This window comes from Chiloscyllium plagiosum, chromosome 15, assembly GCF_004010195.1.
Source record: "Chiloscyllium plagiosum isolate BGI_BamShark_2017 chromosome 15, ASM401019v2, whole genome shotgun sequence".
In the NCBI taxonomy this organism is placed as follows: Eukaryota; Metazoa; Chordata; class Chondrichthyes; order Orectolobiformes; family Hemiscylliidae; genus Chiloscyllium; species Chiloscyllium plagiosum.
The window spans coordinates 9,307,259-9,331,841 of record NC_057724.1 but is presented as its reverse complement, the minus strand read 5'-3'; the positions used below and the strand labels follow the sequence as shown (position 1 = coordinate 9,331,841).

Here is a 24,583-nt window from a genome sequence, read left to right as displayed (position 1 = left end):
AAACATTGGCAAACATTAAGATTGCTAAGTCCCCAGGGCCAGACCAGATTTATTCCAGGTTGCTCCACGAAGCAAAAAAGGAGGTTGCTAAGCCGCTGGTGAAGATCTTTGCTTCTTCACTCTCCATGGGAATCGTACTAGAGGATTGGAAGGAGGCGAATGTTGTTCCTCTTTTCAAGAAGGGAAATAGGGAAATCCCTGGCAATTACAGACTAGTCAGTCTGATGTCTGGGGTCAGCAAGGTTTTGGAAAGAATTCTGAGGGATAGGATTTATGACTATTTGGAAAAGCATAGCATGATTAAAGACAGTCAGCATGACTTTGTGAGGGGCAGGTCGTGCCTCACAAATCTTATTGAGTTCTTTGAGGAGGTTACGAGACAGGTCAACGAAGGTTGAGCAGTGGATGTGGTGTATATGGACTTCAGCAAGATATTTGATAAAGTTCCCCATGGTAGGCTCATTCATAAAGTCAGGAGGTATGGGATACAGGGAGATTTGGCTGTCTGGATTCAGAATTGGTTGGCTGTCAGAAGGCAGAGAGTGGTTATAGATGGAAAGTATTCTTGGCCCGGAGGTCAGGCAGAGAGTGGTTGTAGATGGAAAGTATTCTTGGCCTGGAGGTCAGTGGTCAGTGATGTCTCCCAGGGCTCTGTTCTTGGGCCTCTGCTCTTTGTAGTTTTTATAAATGACTTAGATGAGGAGGTTGAGGACACAAAGGTTGGAGGTGCCATTGATAGTATCGAGGGCTATTGCAGGCTGCAGCACGACATAGACGGATGCAGAGCTGGGCTGAGAAATGGCAGATGGATTTCAACCTGGATAAATGCGAAATGATGCATTTTGGAAGGTCAAACGTTAATTCTGAATATAGGATTAAAGACAGGATTCTTGGCAGCGTGGAGGAACAGTGGGATCTTGATGTTCAAGTGCATAGATCCTTCAAAGTTGCCACCCAAGTGGATAGGGTTGTTAAGAAAGCGTAGGTGTTTTGGTTTTCATTAACAGAGGATCGAGTTTAAGAGCCGCGAGGTTTTGCTGCAGCTCTACAAGTCCCTGGTGAGACCACACTTATGTCCAGTTCTGGTCGCCCTGTTATAGGAAAGATACAGAGGCTTTGGAGAAGGAGCAAAGAAGGTTTACCAGGATGCTGCCTGGACTGGAGGGCTTGTCTTACGAAGGGAGGTTGACTAAGCTTGGACTTTTCTCTCTGAAGAGAAGGAGGAAGAGAGGTGACCTGATCGAGGTATACAACGTAATGAGAGGCATGGATAGAGTCAATAGCCAGAGACTTTTCCCCAGGGCAGGATTGACTGGCATGAGAGGTCATAGTTTTCAGATATTAGGAGGAAGGCATAAAGGAGAAGTCAGAGGTAAGTTCTTTACACAGAGACTTATGAATGCGTTGCCAGCGGTGGTGGTGGAAGCAGAGTCGTTAGGGACATTTAAGCGACTGCTGGACATGCACGTGGATAGCAGTGAATTGAGGGGTGCGTACATTAGGTTATTATATTTTAGATTATGATTTTGATATTCAGCATTACATCGGGGCGGAAGGGCCTTTTCTGTGCTGTACTTTTCTATGTTCTACGTTCTATGTCTATAGATCCCTCAAAGTTGCCACCCAAGTTGATAGGGTTGTTAAGAAGGCATATGGTGTGTTGGCTTTCATTTGCAGGGGGATTGAGTTTAAGAGCCACGAGGTTATGCTGCAGCTCTATAGAGCCCTGGTTAGACCACACTTGGAATATTGTGTTCAGTTCTGGCTGCCTCTTTAAAGGGAAGATGTGGAAGCTCTGGAGAGGGTTCAGAGGAGATTTACCAGGATGCTGCCTGGAGTGGAGGGCATGTCTTATGAAGAAAGGTTGAGGGAGCAAGGGCTTTTCTCATTGGAGTAAAGAAGGATGAGAGGTGATTTGATAGAGGTGTACAAGATGATGAGAGGCACAGATACAATGGATAGCCAGAGACCTATTCCATGGTGGAAATGTCTACAACGAGGGGGCATAATTTTAAGGTAATTGGAGGAAGGTTTAGGGGAGATGTCAGAGGTAGGTTCTCTGCACAGAGAGTGGTGGGTGCGTGGAATGCACTGCTAGCGGTGATAGTAGAGTCCGATACATTAGGGACAATTAAGGGACTCTTACATAGGCACATGGAAGATAGTACAATGATGGGTATGTAGGTTAGTCTGATCTTGGAGTAGGATAAAAGGCCAGCACAACATTGAGGGCTGAAGGGTCTGTACTGTGCTGCACTGTTCTATGTTCTAATTCTGAAATCCTGCAAAATCCCAAATTTAACCCTTTGTTAAGCTCTGGAACTCATTCCCTAAAACCTGTCAGCCTCACTACGTCTTCCTTTAAGATATAATCTGAAACTGACCTCTTTTACCGAGCGTACAGACATGTGCTTTAACATTGCCTTCTGTCGTTTAGTGTCAAGTTTTGTTTTACACCTCCTTTGAATTGACTTTTTTATTATTATGTTAAAGATAATAGTCAACTAGATGTTGTTATTGTTATTTATGATGAAGGAGTGAGGAGATATATTCAAATCAGGATTGTATTGTAAGGTTACTGAAAATGGTGGTGGAGCATTGTTTAGGCCTTCCGTGGCCCAATTGATAGGGTTTATTCTCATCACAGAAAATTATTACAATGCAGAAGGAATTTGTTTGTCTGCACCAGCTCTCCAAAGGAGCATTGTAACTTAGATCCTGCTTCTTCCCTATAACCCTGAATTTTGTTGCTTCTTAAATGTTATCTATTGTTCTCTTGAATGCCTCAATTGAACTTGCCTCCACCAAACACCCAGACCCTACAATGCTTTGAAAAACATTTTATTTACATCTCATTTATTTCTTTTGCAGATTGTTTTGTATCTGTGACCTCTTGTTCTTTAACCTTTTAGGAGAGGGTACAGTTTCTCCACATGTCCATCTTTTCTCTTGATCTTGAAAACCTCCGTTTAATCTCTTCTTAGTCTTCTCAACAGTCCTAACTAATCTATCCTCATTACTGAAGATTTTAATCTCTGGAATCATTATTGTAGCCATGTTGTCCACTTTCTCCAAAGCGTTCACATCTTTCCTTACCATCCTGTGGCAACCAGAACTGTACACAATGTTCCAGCTAAGGTCCAATGAGGGTCTTAGCATAACTTCCTTCCTCTTTTGCTCTTTGATTCTATTAATAAAGCCCAGGTTACTGTGTTAACAGCTTTCTCTACCTGTCCTGCCAGCTTTAGTGATTTCTGTACATCTACATCTCGGCCTCTATGCTCCTGCATTGTGTCCTTTATTTTAATACTCTCTGTCCATGTTCTTTCTGCACTTCTCCACATTGAACTTCATCTGGCCACTCCATCAACTTGTCAATGTACTTTTACAATGTCATCCTCACAGTTTATCATCATCTACAACAATGTTCACTGCACACTAAGCTCTTGATCATTATTATATGTCAGGAAAAGCCAAAATCACAAAATCAATCACTGGTGAATTCCATGCAAACTGCTTCCTGTCCGTCAGACAATTTTCTATCCACAGTCCTGCTAATTCTTTAAGTTATAACTTCTCTCACAATTCTGATGTGTTGTCTTTCTCAACACCTTTTGGAAGTCCATGTACACCAGCTCAACATTAATACTCTCATCTCCGGTCTCAGTTAAGTCTTCAAGAAACACCAGCAAGTTAGTGAAATGTGACCTTCCTGAAGAAATCTATTCCGACTCTTGCTAATGTCACACCTTACTGGGTAGGGCGTTGGAAATCAACCTGCACGCTTTCTGGGGTTGTCACAAAAGTTAATAATTAATAAATGTATACAAAGTTCCCCAATTTCCTTGTCCTTTTAGACCCAGGTTGACAACATGTACAAGCTTCTGTACTTCATAAGAATTACTTTATTATGTACATATATAATAAATATTCAATACAGTATATATTTGTAACAAATAAATAGATTCTAGCTACAGATAAAAAATTATGAATTGTCAACATCTAGGTCTTCTAGATAAAACTCTAATCCATCTTTAAGATGCCCCCTCCATACACACATATAGACAGACAGACATAAAAAATGGGGTGTGATGGGTAGGGGGAAAGACTGGGAATGCAGTTTAATGCTCCCTGCCATAGCATTCATTGAGATGAGATCCTTTTGGCTTGTCAGGACTTGAGGCTCTTGGATCTTCTTTGTTGAGGATGCACAGAGCAACTGATTCAAACGTATGATGTGTTGGACTTGTTGGTTAAAAAATGCAGCTTGCAACAATTGCTGAGGAGATATAAACTGGCTTTCTTCAGGCTTCAGGTTTTAGTTTACTGCTGAAACAGGGCACAATACTTTTGTTTCAGGAGGTCGGATGGCTTGTGCCCCAGTATTTACATTCACAAGTTGTTCAGCAGCCTCGGAGCCAATCAGAAAGCTGTTGGCGAGCAGAAGGCCTTTGTCATTGACTGGTCACTACTCCACAAACTAATCAGCTACCTGTTGCCTGCTGAATCTTGTGTACACACCTCTTGGTTCCAGCTCATCTACAACTTAAACCTCCCCCCCTCCCCACCCGCTAGAACAAACAGGGTTAACAACATTTAGAATGAGTATCAGATAACTTAAGCACAGCAATCCTTCCCATAATCCTTGGCTTTTAAAACAGTCCTTTTCCATTTCAGTCCACAAAGATAGAGAAAAATATAAACATACTATCTTTACACTAATTATCCTTCATTTTACCAGGTGACCACCAACTCTATCCTGAAAATTTGTTTTTAGAAGCTTTCCCACCCCTGCATTATAACCTCTTTGAACAATTTGCAATTTGCAATTCTCCAATCAATTGGTACCACACCTGAGCCAGAATATTGAAAGAATATTGTGCCACACCTTGCTGGTGTAGCTCACTGAAAATTAAACCCCCATTACACCTGGAGTCATCGCAAAACTCAAGATTTTATAAAAGTACGTAAAATTCCACAATTTCCCTGTCTGATAGACTCAGGTCGACAGAAAGCATGGACTAAATTTCTGTACTTAACAAGGATTACTATTTATTACAAATAAATAGATTTTAGCTACCGATAAACAATTATGAGCTGCTGACGTATGGCACAGCTAGTTAAATCTAGAACCCCTTACATTTAAAAGGCTTAAATCATCAACCTCTGGAATGTAGCTGGGGTGCTCTTTAATCCAAATAGCATCATTTGACATTGATGTAACCATTTGGTGTAACAAAAGCAGGTACCTCTGAAACCATTGATGTTGATAGCATTTGCCAGTACCTCTTCAATAGATTAATTTTAGAAAGGAATGAAGTACTGCTGATCTTATCAATACAGGGCTCTGACCATGGAATTGGGTACAAAATCGACTTTGTGACTGCATTCATCTTTCTATAATCTGTACAGAATCCAATTGATCCATCCAATGTCAGAACTGACATGAATAGAGGATTAGGAGAAAATGAGGACTGCAGATGCTGGATACCAGAGTCAAAAAATGTGGCACCGGAAAAGCACAGCCGGTCAGGCAGCATCCGAGGAGCAGGAGAGTTGATGTTTTGAGCATAGATAAAGGATTGACTAATAACTATGAGACAGTCGTCATATTGGTTCATTTTCAAGATGGCAACCTGTAATTAGTGCCATAGGGATCAGTGCTTGTGCCATAAGCACTTACAAGGCACATTCAGGACTTGGATAAGGAAAGTGAATACACTGTAGCTAAGTTTGCAGACAACACAAAAATAGGTGGGATGGCAGGATGTTGTGGGTGATGGTTTGCAAAGGGATGTAGTGGTGTTAAGTAAGTGGACAAAATTTGAGAGGTGGCATATAATGTGGGAAAATGTGGTTTTATGCATTTTAGCAGGATGAATATAATGTAAAGTATGATATTATAATCAAGCTGAAGATTATTTAATTTAGGAAAGGTTGCAGAAAGACATGGAGCAGAGGGACTTGGGGGTTCTCTTGCATAAATCACAAAAAGCTAGCATCCATGTTCAGCAGGTATAGGGAAAGCAATTGGAATATTGGCCTTTACTTCAAGTGGAATGGAGTGTGAAAAAAAGGAAATTCATCCTGGCTATGGAGGGACTGTCTTATGAGAATTGGTTGAGTAGTGGGTGGATCTGTACTCACTGGAGTTTAGAAGAATGAGCAGAGACCTTATTGAAATATATAAGATTCTTAGGACACTTGGCATATTGTTTCCCCTTGTTGGTGAGTGTAGGATCAGAGGGCATAATCCCAGAATAAGGGGTTGCCATTTAAAACAGATTTGTAGAGACTACTGCATCTGTGGGATTGCATTACTGCAGAGGGCATCAAGGCTGGGTCATTAAGTCTATACAAGGCTAAGACAGACAGTTTTTTAATGAGTACAACCAATTTTTTTTTGGAAATTCTAAATTCTTCCCTTGCCACAAGGGAAGGCCCCAAGAGGAACATGACATGACTCAAGTTATTTTTCCTGTCAGAATAAGTGCTGCCAAAGTTCCTGTCCCATGTTTCGCACAATTCCATCTGGACACCATGTGATTTCTGTCGTGAGAATATAAAGGATGACATTAAAAGACTTAGCAACCAAAGCCAGGCTAAAACTTCGATTCTTCTCCAGGCTCCCAGTTGCTGGTAAGTTAAAGTGATGCTTATATTTTTTGAAGCTGTTCTTGATTTTGGATGCAATCTTACTCAAGAATTTAAGATAAATATTTCAGGCATGAAATTTGAGACAAATAGATTAAGGAAAATAAATATTTGTAACTGCATATTTTAGATCAGCCATTCATTTATTAATACACGTTTCTAAAAGGAATACCTTGATGAGGCACAGTAATTTGACAGGAAATCTGAAAATACGTACATAACATTCATCAACATTCACAACATCAGAAAAGCAGAAAATGCTGGAATCACTCATCAAACTAGACGGCATTTACAGAGAGAAATAGTGATGAGAGCATTTTGCATGAATCTGACTTGTGTCTTTCAGGGAATCAGATACTGAGTTGTGCTGACTCTAATTCTCCTTCTGTTCAATGGGATTGAATATTTTAACTGATGCTTGAGACTGTCAATTCATGAGTATGTTCATTAGCTATTTAAATATGTTAGATTGTGATAAACAAAGTTTCTGATATATGGGATATCAGGATATTCTGAGATTATATATTTGGAATTGGCAGGATTTTTGTTTAATGTATCCTTTCCTTATCCTGTGAAAAGTGTAGCTGAGTTGTGATGATGACAATCTGTGCAATTTGGAATTTTGTTGTAAATGTGATGTCAATGTGGTACAACTTCCCTGGGGTTCGGATTTGAAGACAAGCAGAGTGCGAACTCCCAATCCTGAGAAATGTAAAAAAATGCCACGAAGAGGAGAATCAGAAATTCAATGTGCCAGAAGAGACTTTGAACAAAGTGCAGCAGATAATAAAGAAGGAAATACCTAAGGCATTTAGCAATATAAAATAAAAATAAAAGTACATGACCATGCAGGGATGATGGACGGAGTCTAAATGAGGAGGTTTGGTGAGGCGGAGATCTTTAATAAACAATTTAGATGGATTTTTACAAAGTACGGCTGGAATGGGAGCATATGTTTCCAGGACTAACTGATGCAAATAAATTGGATTTGGTAATATTAGCAGAAATCAAATGTTGATAAACCATGTTGGCTGCAGCGTTGATAGTGATGTTGAATCGGGGGGGGGTTGAGCTTCAGACTACAACTTAAAACCCCCTTAGAAATACATACATGGTAAAGGTGTGAGAATGTGAGTCCTCTGTTAAGAACAGATGTGAAGAATCAATTGACCAGTCAGTCCATTAGTCAACAGTAGGCTGGACATTTGGTTGGTCATGCAGGGTGATGCCTACAGTGCAGGTTCACTTCCTTCACTGGCTGAGGTTACCATGAAGCTCCTTCCTTGTCAACCTTCTCTGCGGCATGGTGACCCTCATGTAAAAACTCACTCTCTAATGACAGAGCAATCCTCTCAGGTTATGGTGACTTTAACTTTCGTTCAGGGAAAACTCTTTTCGCAATTAAGAATAAAATTATCAAGAATTTAGGAGAGCCAGGGACAATTGAAGAAAGTTAGCAATGATATGAATAATGTGAGTTGTATTTTTCAGATTAAATGGTGTGGTTCCTCTCATGATATTAAATATGATCTGTCCAGGGATACAGCTCCTCCATTTCAGATCTCAGTGCTCTATGCAGCTAGGATTACCCACTGCATTGACAGATATACAAAACCCTGGTTAGATCTTGCATGGAATATTGTGAGCAGATCTGGGCGTTATATCTTTAGGAAGGATATATTTGCCTTGGAGGGATTATAACATAGGTTTACAAGAATGATACCAAGACTTCAGGGATTAAGTTATGAGGAGTGATTATTTAAATAAGGCCTGTTTTCTCTAGAATTGAGAAGGTTAAGGAGTGATCTGATCAAAATCTTCAATATATTAAGAAAAAAAGGGTAGATGGGGATAAATTATTTCCACTAGTTGGGGATTCTAGAACTAGGGGGTCTAAAAATTAAACATTAGGGCTAGACTGTCAGGAGAGATGTTAGGAAAAATTTCTACACACAAAGGCTGATATTTGTTTGGGAGTGTCTTCCACAGATAACAGTTGATGCTAGATCCCTTGATAATTTTAAATCTAAGATTGATAAATTCTTGTGAAGCAAAGGTATGAAAGGATATGGGCTAAGGCCAGGCACACAGAATTGTTTAGACCACAGTTTAACCCACTGAACGGCGGAACAGGCTCGATTCCTGTTACTATAAAATTTGGTACAAAAGCTCCAAAAAGTTATAGTGTTTGTTCCTGATAAACTAATAATACCAAAAAATGACTTCCTACTCGACTTATTTAAATATGCAGGAATCTCCAAAACAAATATTACGAAAGAAACAAAAATTCTATTATCTGTCTATCCATTGGCTTGTATCACTGTTACTGCTGGTAGCTGCTCAGGCATGTTCCTGTCCTCGTACGTTTCAGTGAAAATATGAATGTGAACATGAATTGGAATAACAGATTTGTACCTGTGTTTAGCTTTTTGCTAAAATCCTATTCTTAATTTGATCAAGTGAGTTTCACAAAAAGATCACTTGAATGAATAATAACTTATGCATTGTTCAATGCATTGCAAATCCAGATATTATTCAGAAGTGTTGTTACAAATGTTTACGAAAGTAGAACAGAGACTTTTTTAAAATCGTCTCCCCTTGTATTAAGAATGTGGCTTTGAATGTTTCATAGGTACAACAGCCAATGAAAAACACTACCAGCCAAGATCTTGCCTCAACAAAGATGGACACAATGCGTTCTACCCTCCCTGCTGACTATATCACAGACATTTCTAATGATACAACTTATTCACAGTTTATGACACCTTCTGTACAGAACGCATCTGGGCAATCATGCAATGTTGTTGTACCATCCCAATTTATTTCCAATGTCATCCCTGCTGTCTACAGTATCATCTTTATCTTGGGATTTATTGGAAACAGTGTGGTGATTGCCGTCCTATGTCATCGCTCTCATTTGAAAACTGTTTCTAATATTTACATTATCAATTTATCAATTGCCGACCTGGTGTTTTTATCGACCCTTCCCATTTGGGCGGTCTATTATGCTACTGGGTATAGTTGGCATTTTGGGTCAGTGATGTGTAAAATATGCAGCTCGCTTGTGTCCCTGAATTTGTACGCCAGTATATATTTCATCACATGCATGAGTTTTGATCGTTATATGGTAATACTCCATCCTTTTGGATCCCAGTCTGAAAAATCTCTATGTCAAGCTCGCTGTGTCATAATCCTTGTATGGACTTTGGCTTTGGTTGCAACCTTTCCAGCCATTTACTTCCTGCGTGCCCACTATTTGGAGAATTTGGGAAATACGGTGTGTGCAATGGTTTACCCCCCCGAGAACTCCGATCACTGGTCTGCGGCCATGTCTTTGATGAAAAATACTTTGGGCTTCTTCATTCCCTTCACAGTAATAAGCGCATGCTATGGTTCTGTTGCCTATCATTTGATGAGAATGGACGTACGAGAGAAGAACAAACGTAAGCGAGACAAAGCATTGTGGATGGTGTTTGCAGTAGTGTTGGCTTTTTTCATCTGCTGGTTGCCATTTCATGTATTAACCTTCCTCGACGCATTGTCAAAGATGAATTTCATTACCAATTGTCGAACCATCACTGCGATCGACACTGCAATGCCAATTGTAATTTGCCTTGGTTTTGCTAATAGCTGCATCAACCCTTTTATTTACTATTTCATGGAAGATCACTTCCAGGTCCAGCTTACTGATATGGCTCAGAGTGGATCCATTAAACTGTACAACCGGAGAAACTCATCGACCAGGATCAGCTCCTTCTCCCACAGGAACAACGACATGCGGGATACTGATGTGAAGAATTCGTGAGATGTTGGATTAAATGGAGTCACCATTGTCCTCCCAACCTCACTGCCTTGCTGTTGATTGCCATTGCATTTTAATCTTCAATCTCCATTGATATTAAGGCACCAGAAAGTGTGCAGCTCTTGATTAAATCTACATATATTAGAAATACAGCATTATGGTAATGATATAATTGTCTTTAAAGGTTAAAACTGTAGATTTTTTTAATGGAATGATGCATGTTTTAAGTGACTGGGAATTCTCAGATATTACTCAGATATAAGGTTGCTCCTGAATTCCTAGTATGTTGAAACTTATTTTTACTGGTTACTTCTATGTCTGTAAGAAGTGCTTTTGTATTAAGCTTTTGTTCATTATGAAGATTACCAACCATTTTAATAACCCTTTGTTCTGGTGCACTATTTTTTTTGTTACTAGGGTGAAGCTGTTACCACATTTAGTCACTGTTAAATAAATAGCCAGACAATGAGGGTAATCAGAAAGATTGGTATTTTACTGTTCACTTCCTAATGTTATATTTCATTGTTCCTCTGCCTGATAATTTCACTTAAAGCATTATCTTAACTTTTGCCCAATACTGTAGGATTAAATAAGGTCTGTTTGAGCTGGGTTCAGGTCGATAATTATCAGCCTGGCTTTTGTTCTACAGCGTGTCCTCAGTCTATGTCGAATCAAAATATGATCTTCTGATTTGTGGGATGGGCAGAAAATGAGCAAATCTGTGAACTAGAGGACATAGGTTTAGGGTGAGAGGGGAATAATCTAAAAGGGACTTAAGGGACAACTTTTTCACGCAGTGGGTGGTGCGTGTTTGGAATGAGCTGCCAGAGGAAATGGTGGAGGCTAATACAATTACATAATTTAAAAGGTATCGGATGGGTATATGAATAGGAAGGGTTTAGAGGGTTATGGACCAAGTGCTGGCAAATGGGATTAGAGGGTCAGGCGCTGGCAGGTGGGACTAGATTGGGTTGGGATATCTGGTCAGCATGGATGTGTTGGACCGAAGGGTCTGTTTCCGTGCTGTACATCTCTATGACTCTATGACTCTGTATAAACAGAAGGCTGTTATTCATGAAAGTGAATCTAATTGGAATCTTGTTACAATTGAAATTCCTCAAGTTTTTAGATTCAGAATATCACTGTTCAACAATTTTGTTCATGAGCACGTAAAGATCTCCAATACAGCCATTCTTAATTTTTTGGATATGACTGACATATTTCATAACTTGTTGGCTGTAGGCCAATTTAGAAAAGTTAGCGGTAAATGTAAATTTAAGGTGAGCATATGAACCCCAAACCTTCCGATCTCTGGATTTTCTGAGAAAGTCTGACACAAACATATGTGGGAATTTCCAGGAATTTCAAACTTCCAATTCCCTGGGATCCTTCACTAATGACTCTGACCCTGAGCTCAGAATCATTGAACTGCCAGAGTATGGAAAGTGGCCATTCGGCCCATCAAGTCTGCACTCACCCTCTGAAGAGCATCCTACCCAGACATTCCTCCCATAAACCCATATTTACCCATGGCTAACCCACCCAGTCTGCACGTCCCTGGACACGATGGGTAATTTAGCACGGCCAATCTACCCAGCCTGCACATCCCTGGACTCGACGGGTAATTTCGCGCAGCCAATCCAGACAACCTGGACATCTTTGGACTGTGGGAGGAAACAGGAGCACCTGGAGAGAAACCACGCAGACACGGGGAGAACATTCAAACTCCACACAGACAGTTACTCAAGGCTGGAATTGAACCCAAGTCCGTGGCATTTTGAGGCAGCTGTGCTAACCACCGTATCACTGTGCTGCCACTTCAGTAGAGATGTCGGCTAGATATTTGGCATTGATCTGCATGGCTACCCTGGATATGTCAAACAGTTTCGTGTCCAGTCTGACAGCTGTGTAACTCCAAAACGGAACCACCCCATCCATAAAAATCCACCCCGACCATGTCTAACTGCTAACTTCCATCCCCACCAATGGATTACCACCACTAATCTGACCTGGCTAACCCCTCAATGGTCTCTCAACACAATCGCAAACTGACCCAATTACCCCCTCAACTATCCAACTAACTTTGACTACACAACCCCCCGCCGCCAACATTACTTGACTGACCTGACCTGAACCAACAACCACCCAACAGCCCGTGACCTCTTTACCCTCCTTGATGGCTAAACTACCTCCTGACCTGACCCAACTACCCCTCAACCAAATGACTATCCATTGATCACTGATTACCTGCTGGTCACGAGATTATCTGTCAGTCACTCAATTCCCTGAGGATCATCCAACTACATCCCTGAGCACCCAACTATTCCCAACGTAACCTGAGAAGATTACCCCCTCAGCCATCTGACTGCTCTGAGCTGGATCGACAAGCACCTGAACACTCAATGACCCCCCCGATCCTGCAACCCAACCAAACTCAACCATCTCACCACCCTAGCTTTCACAGCTTCCTCCCCAGCTCACTGACTCAGGCACCCACCCACCCATTCACGTTTTGCCCAGGTTCAGCATTCTCTTCGATCTGACCATGTCCATTCTCCCGTCACTCTGGTTGGGCATACATGTGAAATATGGTCTCCCTGTCACAATGATCCACAGGTGCTTCTGACCAGCTCTCTGCAGCACATCTTTGCAGGTGATGTTAAGGAGTCATAGATTCACACAGCACAGACACAAAACCTTCAGTCCACATATGTTCCCAAACTAAACTAATCCCACCTGCCTGCGCTTGGCCCATATTCCCTCCAAACCTTTCCTATTCATGAACTTATCCAAATGTTAAAGATTGTAACTGTAACTGCATCCACCACTTCCTCTGGAAGTTCATTCCACACTCTCTGTGTCAAGAAAAAATGCTTTTGTGTTTTTGTTATATCTTTCCCCTCTCATCTGTGCCCCCTAGTCTTGAAATCTCTCATCCTCGGGAAAAGACAGTGACCATTCACCATATTTATGCCCCTCATAATTTTATAAACCTCCATAAGGTCAGCCCTCAACCTCCTCCGCTCCAGTAGGAAAAACATCCCGGCTTATCCTGCCTCTTCTTACAACTCAAGCCCTCCATTCTCAGCAATGACCTGGTAAATCTTTTCTGAACCCTCTCCAGCTGAATAATATTCTTTCTATATGTTGTCTCTATGTGATACTCAGTGTCTTTTCTAGATAGTGCTCATGAAAATGTCCAACCTTTGCCATCCTTTTTTGTGTCTCACTGGCATAGATAACAGTTGATACTATTGTGGATATACAGAGTGGCAGCTTCATACCCGTGTTGATGGTGTTGAATGCTCGGATTACACAAGGGCCCTGGAAGACCAATGCTTCTTTGTCCTTTCATGTGTGTTCCTCAATCTCTACATTGCCTCCCTGGAAATATTCATTCCTAGGATGGGGAGATGGTCAGCATTCTCAATGTCCTGTTGCCAGGTGCTTATGACGGTTGGGGAGTGGGGCTGAGTGCGTGATGTGGGGAATGCGTGTTGCTGTGCAGTCAGCATATCATTGATGCATGGACCATTCTCGTGGCCACGTTTTGGAACAAATGCCCAATACAGGAAAGCAATGAAATCTATATAAGTCCCCATACTTTTCCTCTTAGCTATTGATTTCAAGGTGAAATCAATAGCTAAGAGGAAAAGCAGTGGGGAGAATATGGGGCCTTGCTAAAGACCTGTCCCTGTTACCTTGTGTGATTCAGTTGACTATAAATAGAAGAGAATTATATTTGCACCACATACTACATTTGGTCACATTTCGAATATGCATTGAATTTTAATCCCAATATAGAACTGAGGGCATTTCAGCTCTGGGGAAGACACTACATCTTAGAACACTTGGTTGTGAGGATAAGCACCAAGAACGAACAGTAATTATTTTGCAAATAAACTACATTTCAGGGTATGAAGCAGAGCTTTTAAAATGACTATCAAACATCAATTCAATGGGTATTTGTATTAGTTAGGACCAGACCCCAGACTTGTAAATCCATTAGCAGAGAGTAATCTTGGACACCAAGCATTATTTGCCCTCAGAGGTTCACTGTCCTTTGGGAAGACCTGTTGAGATTTCAGGAGTGGGGTGAAATTTGACTTTGAGCACCAATCCAGAAACCTGGAGGGCTAGATCAGCTGCTCATGATAGACTCACACATGTTCATTTGATTGACTCCATTGGGATGAAGCTCTGATGACTGTTACAACAGCTAGGCAATGTTCTCCATCAGATTACTTCCAGTAGAGTGGGTGCAAAGTAGAATAGGACCCTCACAGTACAGATAGAGGCCATTCAGCCCATTGAGTCTACACCGACACCCTGAAGAGCATCCCACTCAATCCCCATAACTCCGCATTTGTCATGGCTAATCCATCTATCCTGCACATCCCTGGATACTACAGGGCAGTTTAGCATGACCAATTCACCTAACCTGCACACCTTTGTGAGGAAACTGTGAAAGGAAACCCATGTAGACACAGGAAGAATGTGCAAACTGCACAGAGACCGTCACCCAAGCCTGGAATTGAACCTAGGTTCCTGGTGCTTTGACGCAGCAATGCTAACCACTCAAATCCCTGAGAGCGTTCACTGAAGTTGCAGAGGGCAGCTTAGTCAAGAGTCAAGGCTGAATGGGTAGGAGGAGGCACGACACCTGATGTTTCATTCTGACATTACAACAGTTGCCACATTGCAGGAAATACCTCTTTGGCTGTCAGGTGCTCTTTGACATTCGAAGGTCATGAGAGGTCACCTCCATTCCCCACTCCACCACCCGAAACCATCCCCCTCTCAACGCAATAAAGATAGGGTCCCCTTTGTCCTCACCTACCAACCCACCCATCTCCGCATCCAATCCATCATTCTCAAATACTTGCGCCAACCCCAACCAGACCCCATCACCAAGAACATCTTCCACTCCCCACGCCTCTGTGCCTTCTGCAAGGACCATTCCCTCCAACAGTCCTTCATTCGTGCCACCCCTGCCACTGAACTCCCAGGTACCTTCCCGTGCAACCAGAAAAGATACAAAACCTGCGAGTACAACACCCCCCTCTCCATTCAGGGCCCTAATCAGTCCTTACAGATGAGATAGAGGTTCACCTGCCTCTCTTCCAACCTTGTTTACTGCATCAGGTGCTCCCGATGTGGTCTTCTCTACATCGGGGAGACCGAACGTAAACTTAGGGAACGGTTCACAGAGAATCGCAGCTGGGCCCACAGAGGCCAACTGGACCTCCCTGTCACCACCCATTTCAGTTCCCCCAACCTCTCCCTTTCTGAAATGACCATCCTTAGCCTCCTCCATTGCCAAAACAAACCACAACTCCTATTGGAGGAACAACACCTTATCTCCCATCTGGGCACCCTATAGCCCGGAGGGCTGAACATTGAGCTCTCCAATTTCAAATAACCTCCCTTCCCACCCCCCGACTCCCTTCCCAGCCCCACCCCCTCCCTTCCACTGCTCTCTGCAACCAACCGGGTCCATTCCTCCCATTGACCAAACAGGTCGCAAACTCTACTTCTCTTCACCTATCCCCACTTCACCACGCTGGCCCTGTCTCTCCCTTTATCTGCAGCTCCCCCCACACCCACCCCCAGCCCTGAAGAAGGGTTACACCTAAAATGTTGACTTTTGCACCTCCTGATACTGCCTGGCTTGTTGTGTACTTCCAGCCTCCTGCCTATCTACTTTATAAATGGAAGCATTTCTGTACCAATGTTGCGTTCAGCAGCTCGAGTCATGGGTTAAAGTGTGACAGCAGGAGATATTGTTGAAATGCTGCTCTTGTTCTTTGTGCAGCACGGTGGCTCAGTGGTTAGCACTGCTGCCTCACAGCTCCAGGCTCCCAGGTTCGATTCCAGCCTTGGGTGACTGTGTGGAATTTGCACGTTCTCCCTGTGGCTGTGTGGGTTTCCTCCGACAGTTTCCTCTGGTTTCCTCCCACAGTCCAAAAGATGTGCAGGTCTGGTGAATTGGCCATGCTAAATTGCCCATAGTGTTAGGTGCATATTCAGAGGGAAATGAGTCTGGTTGGGTTACTCTTCGAAGGGTCGGATTGGACTGGTTAGGCCAGAGGGCCTGTTTCCACACTGTAGGGAATCTAATCTAATCTAATCTCACCTAAAACCAGATTTGACCTGCTTTGAAGAGTAAAGTGTAGAAATAAAAGTTTCCACTAGATGGAGACAATAATATACAAAGTAAGTATCACCGCTCAAAGAATGGCAGCAGCAGATGGCAGCAATTTACCAATGAACCTGTTCCTAATGTGGCCAAACCTCTTTAAGCTAATTGCCAAACCGACTCTGTTCAGCATCCCAGCTGAACCTGTTTGAACTCCAGAGAGTAACCCCAGGGTGTACAATGGGAATACAACAGTTGTTGAGCAGAGGAAGGGGAACCCTTAGACAGATTAGCCAATGCACAGCTTGAATACTTGTAGCAAATACGTGCCTGCAATAAAACCTCAACTAAGACTTGACTTCTCGACCAATCTCAATAATAAATTGAACTCATGCATAATTAAATCTTTATAACACACTATAATTCTTAGCTGCATCAAATCTGCATGTGACATGTACAGAACATTTAGTACGAATGACTGCAATTGTACATACAGAAACAGATTTTATGATAGACCCCACAATGGGGATTTAGTTACATACAGCAGAAAATATTGATTCCTGATGAAGGGCTTTTGCCTAAAGTGTCGATTCTCCTGCCCCTTGGATGGTGCCCAACCTTTTCCAGCACCACACTCTCTACTCTAATCTCCAGCATCTGCAGCCCTCACTTTCGCCTACAAAATATTGGTGCACAGTCTTAAAGGTTTTCCCCTAATCTGTAAATAATATAAAGGTTCAAGAAACTTATAGAAAGCAGGAATATATGCATTTAAAATTGCTGTACATATTTTCTCTCAAATGTAGACTGATTTGCAATGTCAGAGAAGTAGAGCGTTTGGCTGCTGCTGTCTGAATACACAAGGTATGGAGGAGTGTTACTTGACAAATGAGTCGGGCTCCCTGATGAAAAGGTAGAGTTGCTGCAACAAAAAAAAACAATGACTACCTTTTAATTGGCTTTTCATATGCATCCATCGCGCCTCAGAGAACAGCCCATTAGACTTCTCCCATCAACAGATTAAAAACCAAGGATTTCACTGTGTCTCACACCTGCACACACACAACATGGGTGCGGAGGGAAAATTAAGCACTACTGCTGTTGGGCGGTAGTGTGGAAGGTAAAAAAAGAAAAAGAAAAACATAAATAAATGATGAGTGATGAGTGTCAAATGTTCTGTTCACTCTGAGACCTGGCTCTGAGGGAGCTGGATCAGTGTCAAGGACTTTCCACGTAAATAAAGGGTGACTTGGTAACAGGATACTGGCCTCTGTGGAGTTATTTCAGGTGTCAAAAAAAAACCAAGGATTTAAAGGGTCCTCAAAAATGTCACAGAGCAGTCCAAGATCCAGGGGCAACCATTGCTGTCTCAGTTGCCCAACTCGAAAGTCTAATCTCACGATCCCACTGGGGGTCACAGCCACCACAGTATGTGAAACAATGACCTAAACTTCAAGAAAGCAATGCTAGCTTTGGCTCGGTTTCCCTGTGAACATTTCACTCAGGGTGACTTGCCAAGTGAGTGTGACACAGGAATGAGGGCCAAAAGATCTGCCTGTAAACAACCATGACTTGAAACTGTTGTTTGCATTATGCTGTTTCAAAGTGATTCATATACAGTCATTTTGACATTTACATATTACTTTGTCCCAATTCATTTGTAGAAATAACACTCACTATTATCATGGTCAACACAAGTGTACAATAGGCAATATTCTGATCCGTTGCCTGTTATATGCCTCATGCCATTTCTCTTCAATGCAAAACAAAATCAGGCCAAGTGGGTGACAATTCATTTTGCCCATTTACCTCTTAGTCAAGGTTGAAACTTCTGTTCATTGGTTGGAAATACTTTGCAGGCATCCTCCGCTCTCCTTTCTTCATCTATATTTCCCTCTCCCTCTCTCTCTCGTCAGATCTCCAGTTCTATCTCTTGATTTCTCTCTCCATCTTTTTTACAATCTCCCTCACCTTCTTTCTCTCTTGCTATCTTTATCTCTTTTTCACTCTCGCTGTCTGTCTTTCTAAGCTGATTTCTGTCGCTGTGCAGAAGCGTGTCACACCAACAAAGAAAGTCCGTCGTTTCCTGCTGCATTAAGGTCAGCCCAAGAAAGGAAACTGGGGACGTGTGAGACATTGGTTCCATTGGGAGCTGTAGTGTTAAAGGGACAAGCTTGTGTTTCTCATTGCTTCATCTTAACGTTGAAGCATCATCTCAAAGAATTCCAACAAGTTATCTTGCCATTATGAATCTTCCAGTCTTGAAGGGTTCGATCACAGTTATGTGGGGACACCAAGAGAGTCTTATGTGGAAATGCTAGTTTCAGGAATATCCAGGAGCAATGCCAGGAAGATCACCTCACTGTGTTATGAAAGTATCCAGATCCACTGTTCAGTGATCAATACAAATATGATCAATCATTGATGTTGGGGACTTGATAGCACAACCCTGGGGTTCATAAAACAAAAATAAACCAGTTAACAGTCCTCAAAGGATCAAAACCAGTTTAAGGTTAGGTGTGGGGAGCTGCACTGTATCAAGCACAGAAACAGTCTTGAAGCAGGCACACATGACTCAGCTGCGTTCCTGGAGGTTATTCAGTTTTGGAGGGTATTGGGAAGACAGAGGTTGGTGGTGGAGGGATGTTTTTCAGACTGGAGGCCTGTGACCAGTGGAGTGCCACAAGGATCGGTGTTGGGTCCACTGCTTTTCTTCATTTATATAAATGATTTGGATGTGAACATAGGAGGTATGGTTAGTAAGTTTGCAGGTGACACCAAAATTGGAGGTGTAGTGGACAACGAAGAAGATTACCTCAGATTACAATGGGATCTTGATCAGATGGACCAATGGGCTGAGGTGTGGCAGATGGAGTTTAATTTAGATAAATGCAAGGTGCTGCATTTTGGAAAAGCAAAGCTTAGCAGGACTTATACACTTAATGGTAAGGTCCTAGGGAGTGTTGATGAAGAGACCTTGGAGTGCAGGTTCATAGCTCCTTGCAAGTGGAGTCACAGGTAGATACGATAGTGAAGAAGGCGTTTGGTATGCTTTCTTTTATTGGTCAGAGTATTGAGTACAGGAGTTAGCAGGTCATGTTGCAGCTATACAGGTCATTGGTTAGGCCACTGTTGGAATATTGCATGCAATTCTGGTCTCCTTCCTATCGGAAAGATGTTGCGAAACTTGAAAGGGTTCAGAAAAGATTTATAACAATGCTGCCTGGAGGATTTGAGCTATAGGGAGAGGCTGAATCTGCTGTTTTCCCTGGAGCATTAGAGGCTGAGGGGTTACCATATAGAAGTTTATAAGATCATGAGGAGCTGGATAGGGTAAATAGACAATGTCTTTTCTGTGGGGTGGGGGAGTCCAGACCTAGATGGCATAGGTTTAGGGTGAGAGGGAAGATATTAAAGGGATCTAAGGGGCAATCTTTTCACACAAAGGGTGTTGTGTGTATGGAATGAGCTGCCAGAGGAAATGGTGGGGGCTGGTACAATTACAGCGTTTAAAAGGTATCTGGATGGGTCTATGAGTTGGAAGGGTTTAGAGGGATATGGGCCAAGTGGTGGCAAATGGGGCTAGATTAGGTTAGGATATCTGGTCGACATGGACAAGTTGGACCGAAGGGTCTGTCCATGTCTCTGACCCTGTGACTCATATTCATGAATTCCCAAAGCAACAGTGTCACTGACAGGGCCAGTAATTATTGCCCATCCCCGATTGCCATTGTGTCCCTTAAAGGCAAGACTGAATTAGGATAACAAGTTCCCATCCACAAAGGAAATGAATGAATGAAACAGATGGGTATTGTACAACATTTGCTAGCGTCCAATAACATTTTAATTCCAGCTTTGATCCTATAAACCGAATTTATAATTCCCAGCTGCTGCGATTGGATTTAAACTCATGTTGCCAAAAATTAGTGTAAACTTTGAGGTTACTAGACCAGGAACAAAGCCACTCTACCTCCACACTAAGGCTTTGGACACAATATGCAGTACAGTTATTCAAAGGAAAACATTACATTTGTGCAAAATGCTATTTTATTGCTACGCAGTTTGAGAATTGGGAATAGGAGTATTTTCAGGATGCAACCTGCAACTAGTGGAGTGCCACAGTGATCAGTGCTGGGGCCACAGCTTTTGCAAAATATGTCAATGACTTGGCTGAGGGACGTGAATGCACTGTTGCTGATTTTGTGGATGACACAGAAATGGATGACCATGGGGATTATACAAAGAATCTGCAGCAGGATACAGCAGGTTGAGTGAGTGAGTAAAAACTTGGCAGATGGAATATAATGCTGGGAAATGGAATACACTTTAGCAGGAAGAATAGAAGAGCTGAATATTATTTAAATGGAGAAAGGCTGCAGAAAGCCACAGCACAGAGGGACTTGACTGTCTTTGTGCATAAATCACAAGAAAGTCTAGCACTCAAATTCAGCAGGTAGTAGAAAAGGAAAGCAGAACATTGGTCTTTATTTCAAAATGAATGGAATATAAAAATAGGGAACTGTATGAGGCTCCAGTTAGACTACACCTGGAATGCTGTGAGCAATTTTGGTCCCTTTATACTGACATTGGAGACAGTCCAGAGAATGTTCACTCTCTTGATTCCAGGTATCTTTGAATGAGGAGAGGTTGACTAGACTAGGCCTGTACTTATTGAAGTTTAGAAGAATGAGAGGCAACCTTATTAAAACAAATATAATTCTTAGAGGGCTTGATAAGGTAGCTGCTATGAGGTTGGGATTGTTTCCCATTGTGAGAGAGTCCAAGCCTACAGGACACAATCTCAGAGTGAGGAGTTGCACATTTAAGAAGCGATAAAGAGGAATACTTTCTCTGAGAAGGTATTGAATCTGTGGAATTCTGTACTGCAGACGGCTATAACGAATGGGTCTTTAAGTATATTCAAGGCTGAGATAGATAGATTTTTAATCAATAAGGGAATCAAGGATTAGGGGAAAAGGTAGGAAAGTGGTGTTGACGGTTATCAGATCAGCCAAACTCAGTGGGTTGAATGGTCTACTTCAGCTCTTAGATCTTATGGTCTTTAGCATTCCCTTAATCGAGGCTGAAGGCATGGTGCTCTGTCAATATTAAAACTGGTGAATGTGCCTGAATCACACCTGGCAAATACAATGCTTATACTTCAAGAGCTAGTGAAGTGCGAACAGTGAGAGGGTGGTGTCGGTGGTCAGTCCGTCATGGGCTACAATCACACTCATAGAGTCATACAGCACGGAAATAGACCCTTCAGCCTAACTCATCCATGCTGACCACATATCCTAAAATAATCTAGTCCCATTTGCCAGCACTTGGCCCATATCCCTCTAAATCCTTCCTACTCATATACCCATCCAGCTTCCTTTTAAATGTTGTAATTGTATCAGCCTCCACCACTTCCTCTGGCAGCTCATACCACCCTCTGGATGAAAAAGTTGCCCCTCAGGTCCATTTTAATTCTTCCCCCTTTCTTATTTAAAACATGCCCTCTAGTTTTGGACTCCACCACCTGAGAAAAAAATACCTTCGTTATTTACCTTATCCATGCCCCACATGATTTTATAAACCTCTATCAGGTCACCCCTCAGCCGCCAACGTTCCTGGGAAAATATTGCCCCAGCCTATTCTGCCTCTCCCTATAACTCAAATCCTTAAATCCCAGACACATACTTGTGAATCTTTTCTGCACACTCTCAAGTTTAACAACACCCTTCCTCTAGAAGGGTGACCAGAATTGTATGCAATATTCTAAAAGTGGCCTCAACAATTTCCTGCACAACTGCTACATGAACACCCCAACTCTGATACTTAATGCACTGGCTAATAAAGGCAAACATGCCAAATGGCTTCTTCGCTATCCTATCTGCCTGGGACTCCACTTTCAAAGAACTTTGCAACTACACCCCTAGGCCTCTTTGTTCATAACACTCCCCAGGGCCCTACCAATAAGTCCTGGCCTGATTTGCTTTTCCAAAATACAACATCTCACTTTTATCTGAATTAAACTCCATCTGCCCCTCCTCTGCCCATTGGCCCATTTGATCCAGGTCCCATTATATGCTGAGATAATCTTCTTCACTGTCAACTAATGTCATCTGCAATATACTAACCATACCTCCTATATTCACATCCAAATCATTTATATAAATGGCAAATATCAGTGGGCCCAACACCGATCCTTGTTGCACACCACTGGCCACAGGCCTCCAGTCTGAAAAACAACCATCACATTCTGTGTCCTGCCTTCAAGCCAATTCTGTATCCAATTGGCTAGCTCCTCCTGGATCCCATGCGATCTAACCTTATTAACAAGTCTAACATGTGGAACCTTGTCAAATACTTTGCTGAAGTCCATATAGACAATATCTACTGCTCTGCCTTCACCAATCTTTCTTTTCACCTCTTCAAAAAACTCAATCAAGTTAGTGAGACTTGAATTCCCACATACAAAGCCATGTTAACTGTCCTTAATCAGTTCTTGCCTTTCCAAATACACGTAAACCCTGTCCCTCAGAATCTCCTCAAACCACGTATCCACTACCTACGTAAGGCTCACTGGTCAATAGTTCCCTGGTTTTTCTTTTAAACAATGGCACCACATTAGCCAACCTCCAGTCTTCCAGCATCTCACCTGTGATTGTTGATGATACAAATATCTCAGCAAGGGGCACAGCAATCTGACTGGCACACCATGGTTAACAGGGCAGCATCATGGTTAGTGCCGTGCCTCACAGCATTAGGGACCTCGGTTCGATTCCAGCCTCGGGCAACAGATTGCGTGGAATTTGCGCATTCTCCTCATGTCTGTGTGAGTTTCCTCCGGGTGCACTGGTTTCCTCCCACAGTCCAAAGATATACAGTTTAAGTGGATTGGCCATGTTAAAAACTGCCCAGTGGTGCCCAGGGATGTGCAGGTTAGATGGATCAGCTATGGTAAAAATGGTTACTGGGATGAGGTGAAGGGTTGTGTCTTGGTGGGATGCACTTCAGAGGGACAGTGCTGACTCGATGGGCTGAATGGCCTCTTACAGGATTGTAAAAATTTGAAGACTTCCATGTTCTATGTTCTATACTTGGGTAGATGTCCAACTGAGGGTTTCCTGTGCAGTGTCGGTTGTCCTGAGTCTGCACTAGTGCAGGCAATGGGACCACAGAGAAAGGGGAGACGGAGGAGCTGTGTACATCTGGAGAGGTTGGATATGAAGATGCCAGAGTGCCTGACTCTGCGTGCTCCTCCCTCTGTCAGTAAGTGCATACTAAAGGCTGAACAAATCATGGCATCTAGAAAGGCTTACTGTCAACAATCATCCATCAGTCTGCTGAGTTCAGAGCGTTCCAACTCCTATACTCAAGGGTCTGAGCAGTGAAGGCAAGCTTGCTAAACGCCTTCTTAACCACCCTGTCAAAATGTGATGCAAACTTCAAAGATTTACATACCTGAGCCCCTAGATCTTTTTAATTCTACAACACTACCCAAGGCTCCAAATTGTTCTAAACATAGCAAGGCTGGTACAATGGTAGTGTCATTGTCTTGGGAGCAAAAAGCCTGGGTTCAAGTCCCACCTGATTGAGCAGTGTATCAAGACATAGAATAGAATCCCTCCAGTGTGGAAGCAGACCATTCAACCCATCAAGTCCACATTGACCCTCCAACTAGCATCCCACCCAGACCCACCCTATCCCAGCATTCCCCATGGTTAATGAACCCCGCCTGCACATCCCTGAATCCTGTGGGTAATTTAGCATGGAGAAAGTGAGGACTGCAGATGCTGGGGAATCAGAGCTTAAAAATGTGTTGCTGGAAAAGCGCAGCAGGTCAGGCAGCATCAAAGGAGAAGGAGAATCGACGTTTCGGGCATAAGCCCTTCTTCAGGAATGAGGAGGGTGTGCCAAGCAGGTTAAGATAAAAGGTAGGGAGGAGGGACTTGGGGGAGGGGCGTTGGGAATGCGATTGGTGGAAGGAGGTTAAGGTG

General features: G+C 42.5%; 1 protein-coding gene across 1 annotated transcript; it reads left to right on the top strand.

The window, feature by feature from the left end:
- The first annotated feature begins 6,530 nt into the window (after positions 1–6,530).
- agtr2 (angiotensin II receptor, type 2) lies at positions 6,531–10,931 on the top strand. The gene is made up of 2 exons (XM_043705230.1): positions 6,531–6,639; positions 9,287–10,931. Exon 2 carries the CDS (start codon positions 9,299–9,301, stop codon positions 10,457–10,459), a length of 1,161 nt encoding a protein of 386 aa, XP_043561165.1. The 5' UTR covers positions 6,531–6,639; positions 9,287–9,298; the 3' UTR covers positions 10,460–10,931.
- Positions 10,932–24,583: the final 13,652 nt, after the last annotated feature.